The 16067-nt window shown below is 30.9% G+C and overlaps 1 protein-coding gene across 1 annotated transcript in view; it reads left to right on the top strand.

The window, feature by feature from the left end:
* Nucleotides 1-2401: 2401 nt before the first annotated feature.
* Nucleotides 2402-16067, top strand: part of LOC113386130 (serine/threonine-protein kinase SIK2-like) — a 101607-nt gene continuing 87941 nt past the window's right edge. Inside the window, exon 1 of the mRNA XM_026623933.1 lies at nt 2402-2832. Within this exon, the coding sequence (XP_026479718.1) occupies nt 2701-2832 (132 nt within the window). The 5' untranslated portion in view covers nt 2402-2700. The remainder of the gene's footprint in view (nt 2833-16067) is intronic.

The following is a 16067-nucleotide window of genomic DNA, read 5'->3' as shown; positions in this document are numbered from 1 at the left end:
GGGAAGTTTCAGCAATTTGTCTTAGGGCACGATGCCATGCATCCCTAGTTACATTTTCCATTGTAAATCAATATTTGACTCCATCAAGATGCATTCGGGGCGTACGTGACACCAGGTGCGTGATTCATCACGGTGCATTAAAAGCAAGTCGGTTAATCTTTTCGAAAGCACAAACCTATCAGTTTTCTATCATCAATACAATAGTTGGAGAGCGTCGAATCAGCCGCATCCATGTGCGTCAAACGGCTGGCGTTATCGAACTGCTAAGTGAAGAGAGCTCCGCGCCGCGCCGCGCGCCGGCTCTTGCGTCAGCGTACAACAGCGGTTTCCAACCTTTTCTTCCTTGCGCCCCCCTTTCGAATGATAAAAATGTTGCGACCCCCCATTCTTATTTTTCTAACAATAGAATTTAAATATACTTAATATAACTGAAATTATGCCAAATAATACACAGTATTATAAAAATATACATACAAACATAACTATCTTCTATATATATAAAAATAAGTCGGGTTTTTCTTCCTGACGAAATAACTCCACAACGCACGAACCGATTTCGACAATTTTGCATTCGTTGGAAAAGTCTCGGGTTCCGCAAGGTTTATACCTAAGAAAATTAGTTGTGCATGGCATTGTGCCTTAATGCAACCTGCTGGAACTTCACGCACCGTAATTAAAAATTCGAGTAATGACATTAGTGAGAGTTATCAGAATTATGCTTGGTTAAGTCAACGAGCAATTCTTGCCGCAAAGAATAATGATGTACACGCACTGAATTTCACCATTCAATCAAAAATTGCTTGCGATTTGGTGACATACCAATGATTCCGACTGGTCTTCCGTTTGACTTCAAACGATTGCAATTTCCAGTTCGCCTTGCGTTCGCAATGACAATTAACAAGTCGCAAAGCCTATCGCTTAGTGTTTGCGGGATAAATTTCGAATAGATTATTTAGAAAATCATTGTTTTTCACATGGGCAGTTATACGTTGCCTGTTCACGAGTTGGAAAACCATCCGCTTTGTTTGTGTTAACGTCAGACCAAAAAACAAAAAATGTGGTTTACCAAAGATCACTTCCATAAATCGATAATTTGCGGATTCACTTTCATTTACTTAGAGAAGTTCAACTAAAAAACGCTTCATTTTTGTAATCAAAATAAATTCGTTACTGTTGTATAATCAAATTTTTCCTTTTAAAATATAAAACAAACAAAAATTTTCTTCATCTTTCTCGCGAAACCATCTGGTGGCGAAACGGAGTTCGTCGGGTTTGCTAGTTTATTATAAGAATTTTCTGTTTCACGTAAGTAAGATCTCACAAATGGTAATAAAATTTCTAAAGCATTATTTGCCAAAGTAGGAAAATCGTCCTTTACTGGTAACCAAAACTTAACAATATATTTTCGTTCCGAAACATCTGCGTCAATGTGCTATCACTAGATAAATCAATTATCATTTTCTGCTCTGCTGTTGAATGACAAAAATCATCATGTTTCTCAATGACAAATGGATTTCTAATCCATTCGTATTTGGACGTAATTAGATAAAGTAATGCGAAAGTTGGTTTCGTAGACTAGTCATATGACTGATATAATAATAAGATCTTTACTTACTTCTATTTCATCAGTAACACAAGTAATTTTAAAAGTGGGAAACATGTTAAAGTTATAAAGTTATTTGATACTAGCTACACACAGTTCTAATTTTTTTTATTAAAACTGTAATCTTGTCTTTCTGAACAAAAGCACAAATTTGAGATCCTTGCATTGATTTAATTAAATCACTAAGTCTTTGAAAAATATCAACTAAATACGCAAATTTTGCGAGGAACTTTGTGTCCTAAAACAAGATTGCTCCGTCTCATTTGTTATCAGCAAGAAATATAGCAATTTCTTTTTTGAGTTCAAACACTCTTAGAAGTACTTTAAGTATTTTGCTGATTTGTTTTTGACACTTACTCAGCATTTAAAAATAATATTTTTGAAACAGTTTTGCGCCCCCGCCTGGAACGGTATGGCGCCCCCCCCAGGGGGGCCTGCCCCACAGGTTGAAAATCACTGGCGTACACGTTAACGAAGCCCGTCCGTAGTATACAGTAAAGTAATACACCGCTGTTTCGCGCAGTATTCAACCGGCTTCCGAAGCCGATGCAAGGAAACGGACTTGCGTTCGCGGTGATAAGAAAAATTTTGAAAACAACGAACAAACTAGGAACAATGATAAGAAAAATTTTTTTTTCCTAAACCACGCGGTGATTGATAGTTAGCACTTAGCGTCGTACAAATTATTTATATGAAATGACAATTTGTAAAAAATAATGTTTATAACGCTTTCGTATGTTTTATATAATAGTTCTAAACTAGATTGTAAGTTTAACCAAAATTCCACCAACTTGGTATGCGCTGATAACGATTACCGTTCCAAGTTTTGGGTTATGAAGGGTTAAAGACCGTGAACTAGCGATTGCACGCCGAGTGTTGTGTTTGTATGACATATGTATCCAACTAAATTTTGTGATGTTCCAACCCAGTGTTTCTATTACTACTATTATTCTTAACTGAATCCTTTATGTGTCGTTTATGTGTCGTGCAGTGTCTGTGCTACGAGGCGTAGTGGTAACATCGCGTCGTTCTATGGTTGTGCGATTGTATAATTCAACCTCGTGACGATATCGATCGCCGGCGAATCGATTCAGACGATGTGCGAGTCACGGGAAAGGGCAGTGACCAAGGGTCCCATCCGGGTCGGTTTCTACGACATCGAAAGGACCATCGGCAAAGGGAATTTCGCCGTCGTCAAACTGGCTAGACATCGTATCACCAAAACAGAGGTTCGATTTGTGTTTATTTACTCATTTGGTTATTCTAATGAATCTTACAGGAAGTACTGATATATATCTTACTTATATTAAAAAGAATTATGTGCATCAAGTATATAATTTATTCTAGTCTTGTTGCACCTGAGATTATCTTTATTTATTTGCAACATTGTATTTTTTCTAATAAAGAAACTTCGCATTTATTATGGATTTCTAGCTGTTAAAATTAGAGAACAAACTAGTTGTAAGTAACATTTTGCCTTAGGGCAAATTGCATGAACTTCTAGATACGTACACATAATAAAGTTAATCAATAAGAATTGAGATTCAGCTATTTAGATGAAATATTCAACTGTTTAATTGATGTCTTTCAAACATCTTATAATATATGTAATTGTATAAATTAAATTAATTTGTTAAACAAATTTCTTTTCATCTATTTCGTGTTCTTAAAATGTATTTTATCGAAATGTGGATGTCAACTGCGATCAGTAGTAAATTATTCAACTGTTTATCTCAAAAATCAATACGATTTCCAATTGATGTCTTTGAAACATACTTATAATATCTGTAAGTATATAAATTAAATTAATTTGTTCAACAAATTTCATTTTATCCATTTTATTTTCTTAAAATGTATTTTATTGTGGACGTCAATTGTAATCAGTAGCTACCTACGAAACACGGAACGTACATAGAGTCAGCATAGATTCTGATTAGAATTGCGTCAGCTCGCAGCGAAATTCTGAACTTAAATGAATGTTTATAATTCCACAGCTAAATGTAGGCCTTTAATACTTTAGTATGTTATTTCAAACTACGAAATTCATCGTTATATACAGTTTCATCAGAATCGTCAAATTTCTACAATTATTTACTAAAAATAGTCGATCTTTACCAAAAACTAATCAAAACGATTCCCAACTCATATCGACCAGTTTATGAATTTTTTAAATTGATTCAAAATTGTGGGCTGAAACGTAAAAAAAAAAATTACACTTTAGTGCCAATTACTAAGAAACAGCTTGGCCGATCCTCGCACAAAACTGACCAAAGCCAGCTCTTATCGAATTACATCGAATGGCTATTAATTTTTTTAAATCAGTTCAGCCGTTTTTTTTAAAGAAAACGTCGACGAAAGGCCATACTGTTTCGAAATTTGGTCCCATTCGATTCAGAATGACTTAAAAAATTAGCAAATTGGTTTATTTCGCGAAAATATTTAAACAATTTCTCCTTCGTAAGTTTATAATAACTTTTAAATCTATTTTTTTATTGTAACACATTCTGGTTATCACATTATTTAGTATTAATAACAGTTCTCTATATTTGAATTGTGATAATCTTAAGATCTTCAAGATGAGATATGATAAGATTAAATTATATAAGTGCAGAAATTGACTAGTTTCTTATCATAATTATTTCACAATTACATTGCAAATATTTATGATAAAAAACGAGCCTTCTTTTTACTTTTATTCGTATCAAATTTATTTCTGATATGAGTATGTATAACAAAATAATAATGGAACATAATTGATCATTTTAGCTTAGACTTCATCATTTCTTTGTACATATATATATATATATATATATATATATAATATTTTTATGATTTTAAATTAAAAAGATAGTAAAGGAATGAAATGATAGTAAACGTTAAACAGTAATAGAATAAGAATGATAAACCCTGAAATATGAGGAACCAAACTTTATAAAATATAATAAAAATAGCGAAACCACAAAACTTTTGTTTTCCAATAATATTTTTAAGTGTAGACGATATCAAAACACTTCTCTATATGTTTCAAATCGAACTAAACATTATTCAAATACTACATAAAAAATAGAGGCTACATACACAAATTAATAAGTAAAAATATTTATTATTCTTCAACATTTTTTCCTAGGCTTAGAATTACTAATTTGTGATAGGTCAGTATTTATTAAAATCGCTTATGTCAACTGTTTGTTTGCATTTGTAAAACTAATTAACAAACAACGCTCGATCAATGTTATTTGTACGACGTTTGTTCGTGGTTATTATTTGATTTAAAGAAATATTAAACAAAAGTAAGAACACAATGGATTAAAGCTACATGTATGCAATTACCTCTATATAAATTATATTTATGTATTTTTAAAATTTTTTAAATCGAAACAATTGACGTCCTTGGGTAACAGAAACATGAATTATTTTATGAAAAAAGAATATCAGAATTAGGTTTATTTGGTTGTTGAATAAGATTATTTTTTCTATTATTGCTATAAAAATTACAATCTGTCTATTACAATTTAGAGGGCGTCCATTATTCACGTGAGGTTTTCAGGGGGAGGAGGGGGTTTGACAAAAAATCACAAAATATTACATGGGGAAGAAAGGGATATAGTTATCACTATGCCTTTACCTGACTTTTTTAAAAAAAAAATCCAAACATTTTAAAAAACAATAAAAAAATTTACAATTTTTTCTCGTAACTCAAAATACACGTGATGTTTGGTGGGGGAGGGGAGGTAATTTTGAATATCACCACGCATCACCAAGGGGGAGAGGAAGGTCTAAAAATTCTTAAAAAATCCCCGAAATATATACAATATTTGATAAATGTTACAGATCAAATAGTTTACAATTTAGGGCACAATCGTACCCTACTAGTTCTTAATTTGGATACATCGTTCTGAGTTCAATTGTACATATAAATTATATTGCATAATAAATAAATATCTCTAAATTTATTGACAATAAAATGATCAAGTAATGGTAAATAAACATTTCCATTGCAATCATATATCATGGTTTCATTTTATCTTTTTTGTCGACCTTTCAGTTAATCGGATTTACCTAGATGAACCTACATTTTGGTTATTTTCGCCAAGTCAGTGGGTTTCGTGACATTTACTTCACATAAACCTGTCGTTTGCACGATAATAAATGTCAATGGATAGGTGTACCTTCTTGCCAATGCTAATTCCCTAAAATCATTTCTTGTGATATAGAGAAAGCTTTCAGACTGTCTGGTGAAGTAAGTAATGAAGTAAAGAATTAGTGAACAAGTTTCTCGAGAGTTTCTTGTTATCGAACCCGAATCAAATTTTGTGCGATATGTTGGTCACGTAAGACGTAATTAATGGACAAAGAAAATTAACTAACTAGTTGTAATCTAAGTTTAATTAACAATTTGTTAGATAAATAAAAATTAATAATATTTGATAAATTTTATGCAAAAGTTATACTTATCAAGACGGCAAGGTGGCATGCTAGTGGAAAAAATATGAAAAATATGAAAGGGTCTTTATAATAGTTCTTTTTTTTTGATCAGTAATAATTTTATTAGTTTAACAGTTGGCTGGGAGAAAAGCAAAATAAATGGTGAACTGAACATTGTCTACTAGGAAATACTGAAAAATACGATGGATTAGTCCGAAGCCATATAAAACAATAGCTATAAACAACAAAATGCTACAAATATATAATTTTGATGTTATAAATAGTTATATTAACTTTAATAGCATTTTCTGTGATTTAATAAATAACACATTTGGAACATACACGAACATGCTAGTTTTTACTGTGACAATTAAACCCACTTTTTATATATTAAACAAGTCTCATAAGTACACTTCCCATTAAATTAGCCGGCAAAACTTTTTACGATCTACACGTACAACATTTGCAAACAACAGGTGTTACAAAAAATTCAGCTGTTTGTTAAAAAGTTCTACCTGTTTTCGACCAAAAAAATATTTATTTATATTTTTAACATTTTAATGCAATTCTCTGTAACTTGACATTATAACAGGTAATTGCATCATGCGTCATTTCTAAGGATGGGAATTTTTTAAAGTAATGTTTTTGTTAACAAGAAAAATATCTTGTTCAACAATACAATTGCATGAGAGAATTCGTTTGAACGTGATGTCATTAAATGGTTAGTGTGGACTCGTTTGTATTGTGTACATTTTTTTAATTGCTTCAGTTGTTCACATCGATTTCAAGAAAAAATAGAAGGCAATTTTAAAATTACACATTGCAGAGAGGTCAAATGATTTACAACATCTGCTATTTTAATTATTTACGGAATAAATTATTAAGAAATGAAAACGATCTTATGCAATAGTAAAATGTTGTAAAAATAGAAAGAACATGTGTATTCTAGTCTACAACGATTGGTATATAAAATTTTATATTTAAGTATTAAATCAAATCATATTGTGAAATAAGAAATTAATATAGATAAACATAAATGTAAGATTTCGTCTTTGAAATCCGATAAATGCAAATTTTATTGGTCCTCTATTACTTTTCTGTCTGCCTAGATGTCTGTCTCTATGTCTGCAGTGTATTACTGAACTTGTGAGAGTAAAACTTTTGTACGGTATCGAGATTTTCCGAAGTAATCGTAATAAAAATATTCATATAATAAATATATTTATATAATAATATGTAGTCAAAAAGGACGCACCTGCATAGTTCTGTATATTGAATTGACCTGCGGGCTAGTACCTAGGACAATATTATGCAGGTCGGTTTACATATCCAATCGAGACAAAAAATATTTTAGTATCGATCAAGATCCCATTATCCTACCAAGAATAAGCCCCTAGTTCTTCTAATCACTACTTCTCCCCATCATTACGATTCGAATGTTTTTTGGATCATTCAAATCGGTTGATCCTTTCTCTTAAAAACTGCCTTTGCCAAAAACTAATCAGCACATCTATCTATCAATAGAAATCGATTGCTTTTTGAACTTTTCAAATCGGCTCATCCATACGCCCGAAATCGTCGACGAAAAATTGTCTCCACATATACACACACAAACACACAGAAACATTCAGAAACCTCTGAAACATGAAGATATGCAAAAAAAATCATTTTTGAATTTTGGCCCTTTACTATAACTTACCCTACGGAAAGTTAATTAATTAACCTTTATATAAACCTGAGTGTTCCATGGCGTAACGGTTAAGCGCACTGCTTTAGGTCACAGTGATATAAGGGTCGTGAGTTTAAGCCCCCACTTTGGACACTTAAAAATGTAGATCAAAAATATGTTTCCAATTTAAATAGCCCAATTCAGGCACTCTGGTGTCAAATGGCAATGGGATATCTTTCACACGATTCTTCGACCCACGGACCTGTCTTAGGCCAGTACTGCTCATTATTATATAAACATATTACAAATATAAAAAACCATTATTCTGCAGAAATAATTTGAAACAAAAAGAGTATGAATATGCAAATCAATTACCATATTTTCTATTATTCTTAAATTAGATTATATGACTGATTTTGTGCTCGGTGAGATATTGATATTTTTACACGTCATAAACAGGTTTTTATTATTCCGAATACAAACTAAGTGTAATCAATAGATTTTATTTATGTATTATCAGTTTATTAATAATATATTCATTCATGTTAATTTAATTACTCATCATAAACCATGAGCTATAGAAAAGTGGAACTAATGCAATACTAATGAGACTGTAATAGAACATCTATAAAATTTTATTAGGCCTATGTTATACTTATAATTCTCAATTTTCGTCAATTTGTAATTTAACGCTTTCTTTTCGCTAATTCCAAGATTTATATGAATTTTCCGCTCGGAAGCGGAGGCATCCGAATGGAAAGGGTTAAAAGATGAAGTATACAAAGTAAAATGCCACACAAGTTGGTTCATGCATTCGAAGAAAATTATTTATACTGTTCATGTTGGCTTCAATTGTTATAGACAGTTGGTTAAAAATATTTTGGCAGTTTATGAGATGTTTAGTGGTAAAAATCAATGATTTTGCAATATTATGATTTTTCTTTTCAAATTGAGTTGAGTTTTCTTCTGCTGGTCATGGTCGTAACAGAAACAAACTTCAATTATAAAATATTTCTATTTTATTGTTATTGTTGATGCAAGAATTGTGTTTGTATAGTTAAATAAAAGCCACATATAAAATGATTTGATTTCCATACAAGTGTGTGTTAGTGCATTATTGTTTTGCTAACTAGTTTTTTTCTGCGCTCAGATTTAATGAGCACCTGTGGAGTTATTTTAATTAAGTTGGAAATTTGCACTACATTATGGTAAATGATTATTTAACTTGTTATAAAATAACTAGGAATTGTTCAAATAGAATTAAATTGACTTGTGTGTATATTCACAATTTTTTTATTTTTGTTAAAGTGACTAGACTGAGAAACTTGAAAAAATCATTTTTCACTGATTGAAGAGAAATAATAAAACTCAAAAGAACTAAAGCATAGTCTAGTAGTCAATTACTAGACGTAATTGTGGATTTTTTGGAATAATGTTTACAAGACAGGTAATTTTTATCATGTTTAACTTTAGAAAATAAATATAATATAGAAATTTCTAATAAAGACAAGAACGCGCAGTTTTATAAATATCTTATAATAATTTACAAAGCTAATAAAAAGTTAAAAGATATTGCTTTTTTAATATTTTGCCCAGTAACTTCTGCTTTCGTCAATTTGAACATCATGAAAAACTCTATTAAATTATAATTTTATATATAAAAAAAATTGTCTTTATAAGCAGATAAGAGTTTTTCTTCAACACATAAGAAACATCTGCTTTATCTGATCCATTTTTTCAATGGTTAAATTTCTAATGTTTTTTTTATTACTATTTTAATGTGAAACATTTATCATAATATTGAGCTTTTAGAAAAAATGCGTAGGAATATAATGCTCACATAAAGAGTCTTTGATTTAACCCAATTCATACAAATCAATGTATGAAGTTTCATGCAAACATGCTTTTAAATAAATTTACTCCGGTTACTGAATATATATAGCACGATTTTGACAAATATTTGACATGTTAAATGCCAAATGTCAAGAAATATTTATTTTTAATAATACCATACATTTCTATATATAGGATACCGTATTATTTTATGCCTTCTATATGACATACTTATATATTACCATAAATGAAGAAAATATAAAATCATGTGCTCTACTTTTTTGGAATAATATAGCCAACGAATGTAAAAATTAATAAACTGTGTTATAAGCACATAAAAAGTCGACCTGAAAGATTATCACGACGATAAAATGATTTACAAAAAGGTACGCCCGGAAAAGCCAAAGTTTTAATTCCCCGCGGTTTTGTACAAGTGGATTATTATTTTAGCTTTTACGCCTACAATAAATATATGCCTCCTAGATTTAATATATTTCTATTTTTATGACGGATTTTTTATCTACTATAATCATTTTCATCAGTTGTAAAGGTAAAATAAATATTCATTTTATTTTATTATTATGAAAGAATATGGAAAAATATGATGGGGCAAAGAAGAATGAAAATAAGCCTAGTACGAATACAGCATAATATGAATTCTTTACCAAGAATGGAACAATTAAAGTGAATGCAAGAAATATAACTGAGAACAAGCGAAAAATATTCAGATTTAAATAAGGCATGAAGGAAACTGAATTTGACACACTGCAAGAGAAAATTCTGATTGCATCATGCAAACGAGTGAGAAATAATAGTAAAGGTAACAGACTGAAGAAAAATATGAAAATTCGGAAAACAAAGGTAAATGGTGTGGCATATTTAGTTTCAAATTTCAGTTAAATGATTTTTATCGTGAATATTAAAAAAAATAGCTGAGCAGTCTCTTTTAATTCTAAAATATCATGCAGGCAAAAAAGGGTGACCTAATACAAGACTAATATTATACAAATATAAACATAAAAACGTCAACCGAAATGATACCTTTAGCCGTAGAATGATTTATATAGAGGTACGGCAGCATTACTCAAGATTTTAAATTTATGACGGTCTCGTGCAAGTGGCTGCCTTTCGGGTTTACATCAATTGATCCTAAAAAAGTTTACTCGTTTCTTGAAAGATGGAAAGCTGATGGAAAATGAAAAATGACACATTGATAAATGAAGTATGGTCTGTAGCCTTCAATATAGTAAATAATATACATAACAGATGTAAAAATCTTGTAAGGGGAGACGTTCATTAATGGTGATCGATTTTGAAAGATTGTTGGCCGCACCTACCCACGAAAAAATTGTAATATCTATGAAAAGTTTAGGATTTTTTTTATAAATTTAGGTAAAAAATAAATGCATGTGATATTTTATCAGACGCTCCTCCCTTTACGAAATCTAGTGATTTTTTGACAACCTCCCCCTCTTTTAAGCCTCACGTGATTAATGGATGAACCCTTAATTTAATTAAAGGATAATTAAATATCAAATAGTATAGTTTAAAATTTGAATGACACAAGTAATAAAATAACTTGAATACTTACATATATATAAAAATAAGTCGGGTTTTCTTTCCTGACGATATAACTCCAGAACGCACGAACCGATTTCGACAATTTTGCATTTGTTGGAAAGGTTTCGGGCTCCGCAAGGTTTATAGCTAAGAACATTAGTTGTGCATGGCGTCGTGACTTAATTCGAGTAATGACATTATTGAGAATTATCAGAATTATGCTTGATAGAGTCAACGAGCAATTCTTGCCGCAAAGAATAATGATGTACACGCACTGAATTTCACCATTCAATCAAAAATTGCTGGCGATTTGGTGACATACCAATAATTCTGACTGGTCTTCCGTTTGACTTCAAACGATTGCAATTTCCAGTTCGCGACAATTAACAAGTCGTAAGGCCAATCGCTTAGTGTTTGCGGGATAAATTTCAAATAGATTATTTAGAAAATCATTGTTTTTCACATGGGCAGTTATACGTTGCCTGTTCACGAGTTGGAAAACCATCCGCTTTGTTTGTGTTAACGTCAGACCAAAAAACAAAAAATATAGTTTACCAAAGAGCACTTCAATGAAACGGATAATTTGCGGACTCACTTTCATTTACTTAGAGAAGTTCAACTAAAAAACACTTCATTTTTGTAATCGAAATAAATTCATTGCTGTTGTGTAGTACAATCAAATTTTTGCTTTTCCAATATAAAGCAAACAAAAAATTTCTTCATCTTTTTCACAAAACCATCTGGTGGCGAAACGGAGTTCGTCGGGTTTGCTAGTATATCTATAAAATAAACTTAAATGAAATGCTGGACACCGTTGTTTTGAACTAGGTTCAAGCATTTTTAGAAAATTGTTTTATTGCGGCTTTGAGCTTCAAAATACGCAAATCTATCAAAATCTATCATCATCATACAAATATATTATTCTCTACTAGAAGAGATATAAACGCATAAATACGATAATCCGTTAAGCGGATTTAACAGATCTCACAGTATAAGCACAAAAGTACTCCCCAAAACATTTTAATTTTCGCTTAGCACCCGTACGAGTGGTTACTTTGTGGACCGTAAAACACCTTAAATTTGGTTTTTTCTACGGTTGAGAAAATATTCCCGCGATACTGTAATACTGTTTTAAACAGGCAATTATCCCGATCCGTCCTTGCGGGACAGGCACGGCGCCCGGGTTCACGGCTGCCGCGATCGTCCTCTCGCGTGTAGTTCAGGGTTTAGGACGCAACGCGGCGCGACCGGCCTCGGTTATTGACGTAGACCGTAGACTCGCCAAGTCGGTTCTATAACGTAGCCAAACGTAGCGCGGTAGTAGAGTACTTTGTAAAGTAGGAAGTTATTTGGGGATATCCATGCTGTATTGAAATTTATTGATGATATATATTTAAAATTGAATGGTAGATTTATTTTTTGTTTCTTATTATTGTAAATAAAATTTATAAATAACTAGAGGGGTGTATGGCACCGTGCCTTAAGGCAAATTGCTGGAACTTCTCGTACCGTAACGATATGTTCGAGGAATACTGAATGCTTTCAAATAGATTATTATTAATATTGAAACATTGTCTAATATTTATAAGAATTATATAAACTAAATTGAAAAGTTGAAATTATTTGTTCAAAGTATATTAGAACTTTAGTCAGAACTAAAAATAAAATCTGAAGTATTTTCGATATACAAAAAAATGTTTTTCTGAAAAAAAAAGTTGAAATAAACAATTTTTTTTCCAAAATCAATTATTTTGTTAAGACAAGCGAAAAGTTCTTTGAATCATTTAAATCTGACGCTTAATTCTCTCAAAAACTGCCATTTTTTACACATTTAGCTCCGTATCTTCGAAATGGCCTGCCTTTGCCAAAAACTAATAACCACTTCTCCCAATCATTATTAATTGAATGTTTTTTAGATCATTCAAATCGGATGCTCCTTTCTCTCAATAACTCGATTTCTATTTTCTGCAATCTTTGCTCTTTATCTCCGTAACTGCTGGACCTGCCTTTGCCAAAAACTAATCAGCACATCTCCCTATCAATAGAAATCAAATGTTTTTTGAACCATTCAATTGGAAATTTGTATCCATATATGCATACACACACATCCATTTTTTCTGAGGTATGCCAAAATGTTCAGAAACCTTCAAAACGTCGACAAATTTAAAAATTTTCAATTTCAATTTTCGGCCCATTACAATAAGTTACCCTACGGGAAGTTAAATATAATACCTACACAGATGATTGTAGCAAACATATTTTGTTAATTTTAAGCGCTCTTATAATATTAACTATATAATAAGAATTTGGCAGTAAACATACTTCATTTTAAGAAAAAGTAACAAATTTGAACCCTTGACAAACAATGCTTTAATTGCAAATTATAGTAATTGAAAATAAATAGAGAATGAAAATTTTTGGGAAAATTCAATTTCAAAGCATTCAAATTAAATATCTAATTATTTTTTTATTTACTATTAAGGTGACCATATTAACCATAAGTCAAAACCGTGACGGTAATTTTTAATTATGCTTACGGGTGGAGGAAATATATTAAAATAAATACTATTTAAGAATGCAATAAAAATCCGTCTTTTTGTAGTAAGTATTTTTTTTAAATCAGAATTACTGACTAAGGAGTTTATTATATTTGGTTATGTTATGTTTCATTTTATATTTTTGGGTCTATATGTTTTTTCACCTTTCAAACTTATTATAAAGTTTTGTTCAATTTTCTTCATAATTATTTAAAAATAATTAGCACTTATTGCAGGCAGTTAAAAAATTCATTTACATATATATTGTAAATTTTCGTAAAATTGAAAATAAAAGTTGAAAATTTAAACCACTTGTTTCTTATAAGCCAACTAGTTGTACAGAACATTTTCAGATGGGTAGTTGTAACTTTATTATCAAGTAAGGGCTAAGATTCAATTTAGACCTATACATTTTGAAAACCCGAGACGATCTGGGACAAAAGATCTGAACTCGGGACAAATATTGCTTTTAGAAAAACCCGGGACACAAGGTGGAAATCTGGGACTGTCCCCGCCAAACCGAGACATATAACACTATAGATGATTTTTGCAACAAAACAAAATTAGAGTAATGTATTAAAGAATAAAGAAATAGCAAGGACAACTAAGTCTAATGAAAAATAAATCATTATTAAATTTAAGATATAAAGAGCCACTTACAATACTATACACAATTTAGCATTTGATCCATCAATTTTTTTACGTAACAAAATTTTTGTTTTTATATTTGCCATTTTAAGCTAGATTACTATATATTTTTCTATTTAACTGTATTTTTGTATGTAATTATGAAAAAATGTATTTTAAGAAAAAACTAATTTATCAGTTCTCGATAACGTTTTTTTTCAATACCAACAAATAATAAGCATATATGAGCATAGTCCCTTAATTCCTTATTAGCATATACCTTTAATTATGAATTATTATGTAATATTGTAATTAAATCAGATTCATATGATATGCGTGATACAAAATACAGGGCTTCGAATCCACATATCTATTATACAATTCGCGGAGTACTGTTATCTCCTCTCGAGGGAGCCGAACTTTTCACGATTGAGAATCACAAAGCCTTCGTATATATCATTGTCTCATTCATACTCCGCTTCTCTCGTTTTGACGTAGTGAACGTAGCACGCTGCCGGTGCTACAAATCCCATTCGGCTCTACGACCCCACTCGCGCCGTAGCACATTCTACCTCGCCCGTAGCCGGCGAAGAGCCGCGAGGGTAAAAATACAGTTTTTGTATCTAAAACTTTACTAAACGGCGTCATTTATTTATTTTTTTATTTTTCTGAAGGTTTAGATTTCTATCACTACGAATTATAACCGAATATAAATTGTGTTGTGTAATTTGTAATTATTATGATGTTTGGGAATTGCGATGATTGATTTTCGATGAATATCGGCTAGGCCGTTTCTTCGCATTTGAATTTTGCAATTTATTTTTTGACGAATTTTATGAAACATACTAAAATATTGTAGATCTACGACAAGTAGTTGAATGATAAAAAATAAACAATATTTAGAATTTCGTCATGATCTTGAGCGATTTTAATCAGAATCTAAGCATCTATCATTTGATTGGCTACTGCGTAAAAAGTAAGCTCTCTGTTGAAAATAAGTTGTTATATAAATCAATTATTGAACCAATCTGGACCTACAGAATTGAGCTCTGGGGATGTGCTTACAAATCAAATATAGCTATAATGCAGAGAACTCAGTCAAAAATTTTACGTACAATACTTAATGCTCCATGGTACGTGACAAATGAAACCATTCACAGCGACCTCAACATGAAAACGGTGCAATTAACGTTCAAAGAATTCAAAGAAAAATACAAACGCAAACTGGACTCACATTCGAACCCATCTATAGTTGACATTACTCAACCTTTTGGCATAAGGAGATTGAAACGACAATGGCCTTTAGACTTAGTCTTAGATTAGGTCTTATATAATATCATATTAATTGTAAAACTGAGAAGTTCTCATTGGAGTTCTTCTTAGACATCGCTCTTAAATATTATCATTTTAGCTCAAAGGAATCTTTATGTGTTTCTGATTGCTAAATAAAACTGAGTTAAAAAAAAATCTAAGCATAAGTATATAATCTAAGCCAAAGCATAAGTACAATCTGTGGTTGATAGCTACTGATTACAGTTGACGTCCACACTTAAATACATTTTTAGAACACGAAATAGATGAAATGAAATGAATTATACAAGGTACATTAACTAAATTACAGATATTATAAATATTTTAGAAAGACATCAATTGGAAATAGTACTGATTATTTTTTAGCGAAAGCAAAAACGTCATTTTTTTCGAAACGTTGAATATTTCATCTAAATAGCTGAATCTTAATTCCTATTGATTTAGTTGATTTATACGTATCTGGAAGTTTATGTAACTTACTTACAACTAGTCTAGAAAATGA

Source organism: Ctenocephalides felis, unplaced genomic scaffold (assembly GCF_003426905.1).
Source record: "Ctenocephalides felis isolate EL2017-DRISC unplaced genomic scaffold, ASM342690v1 CF-g0.4_SCAFFOLD_03571, whole genome shotgun sequence".
Classification (NCBI taxonomy): domain Eukaryota; kingdom Metazoa; phylum Arthropoda; class Insecta; order Siphonaptera; family Pulicidae; genus Ctenocephalides; species Ctenocephalides felis.
The sequence above is the reverse complement of the archived record's forward strand: the minus strand, read 5'-3'. Positions and strand labels throughout refer to the sequence as shown.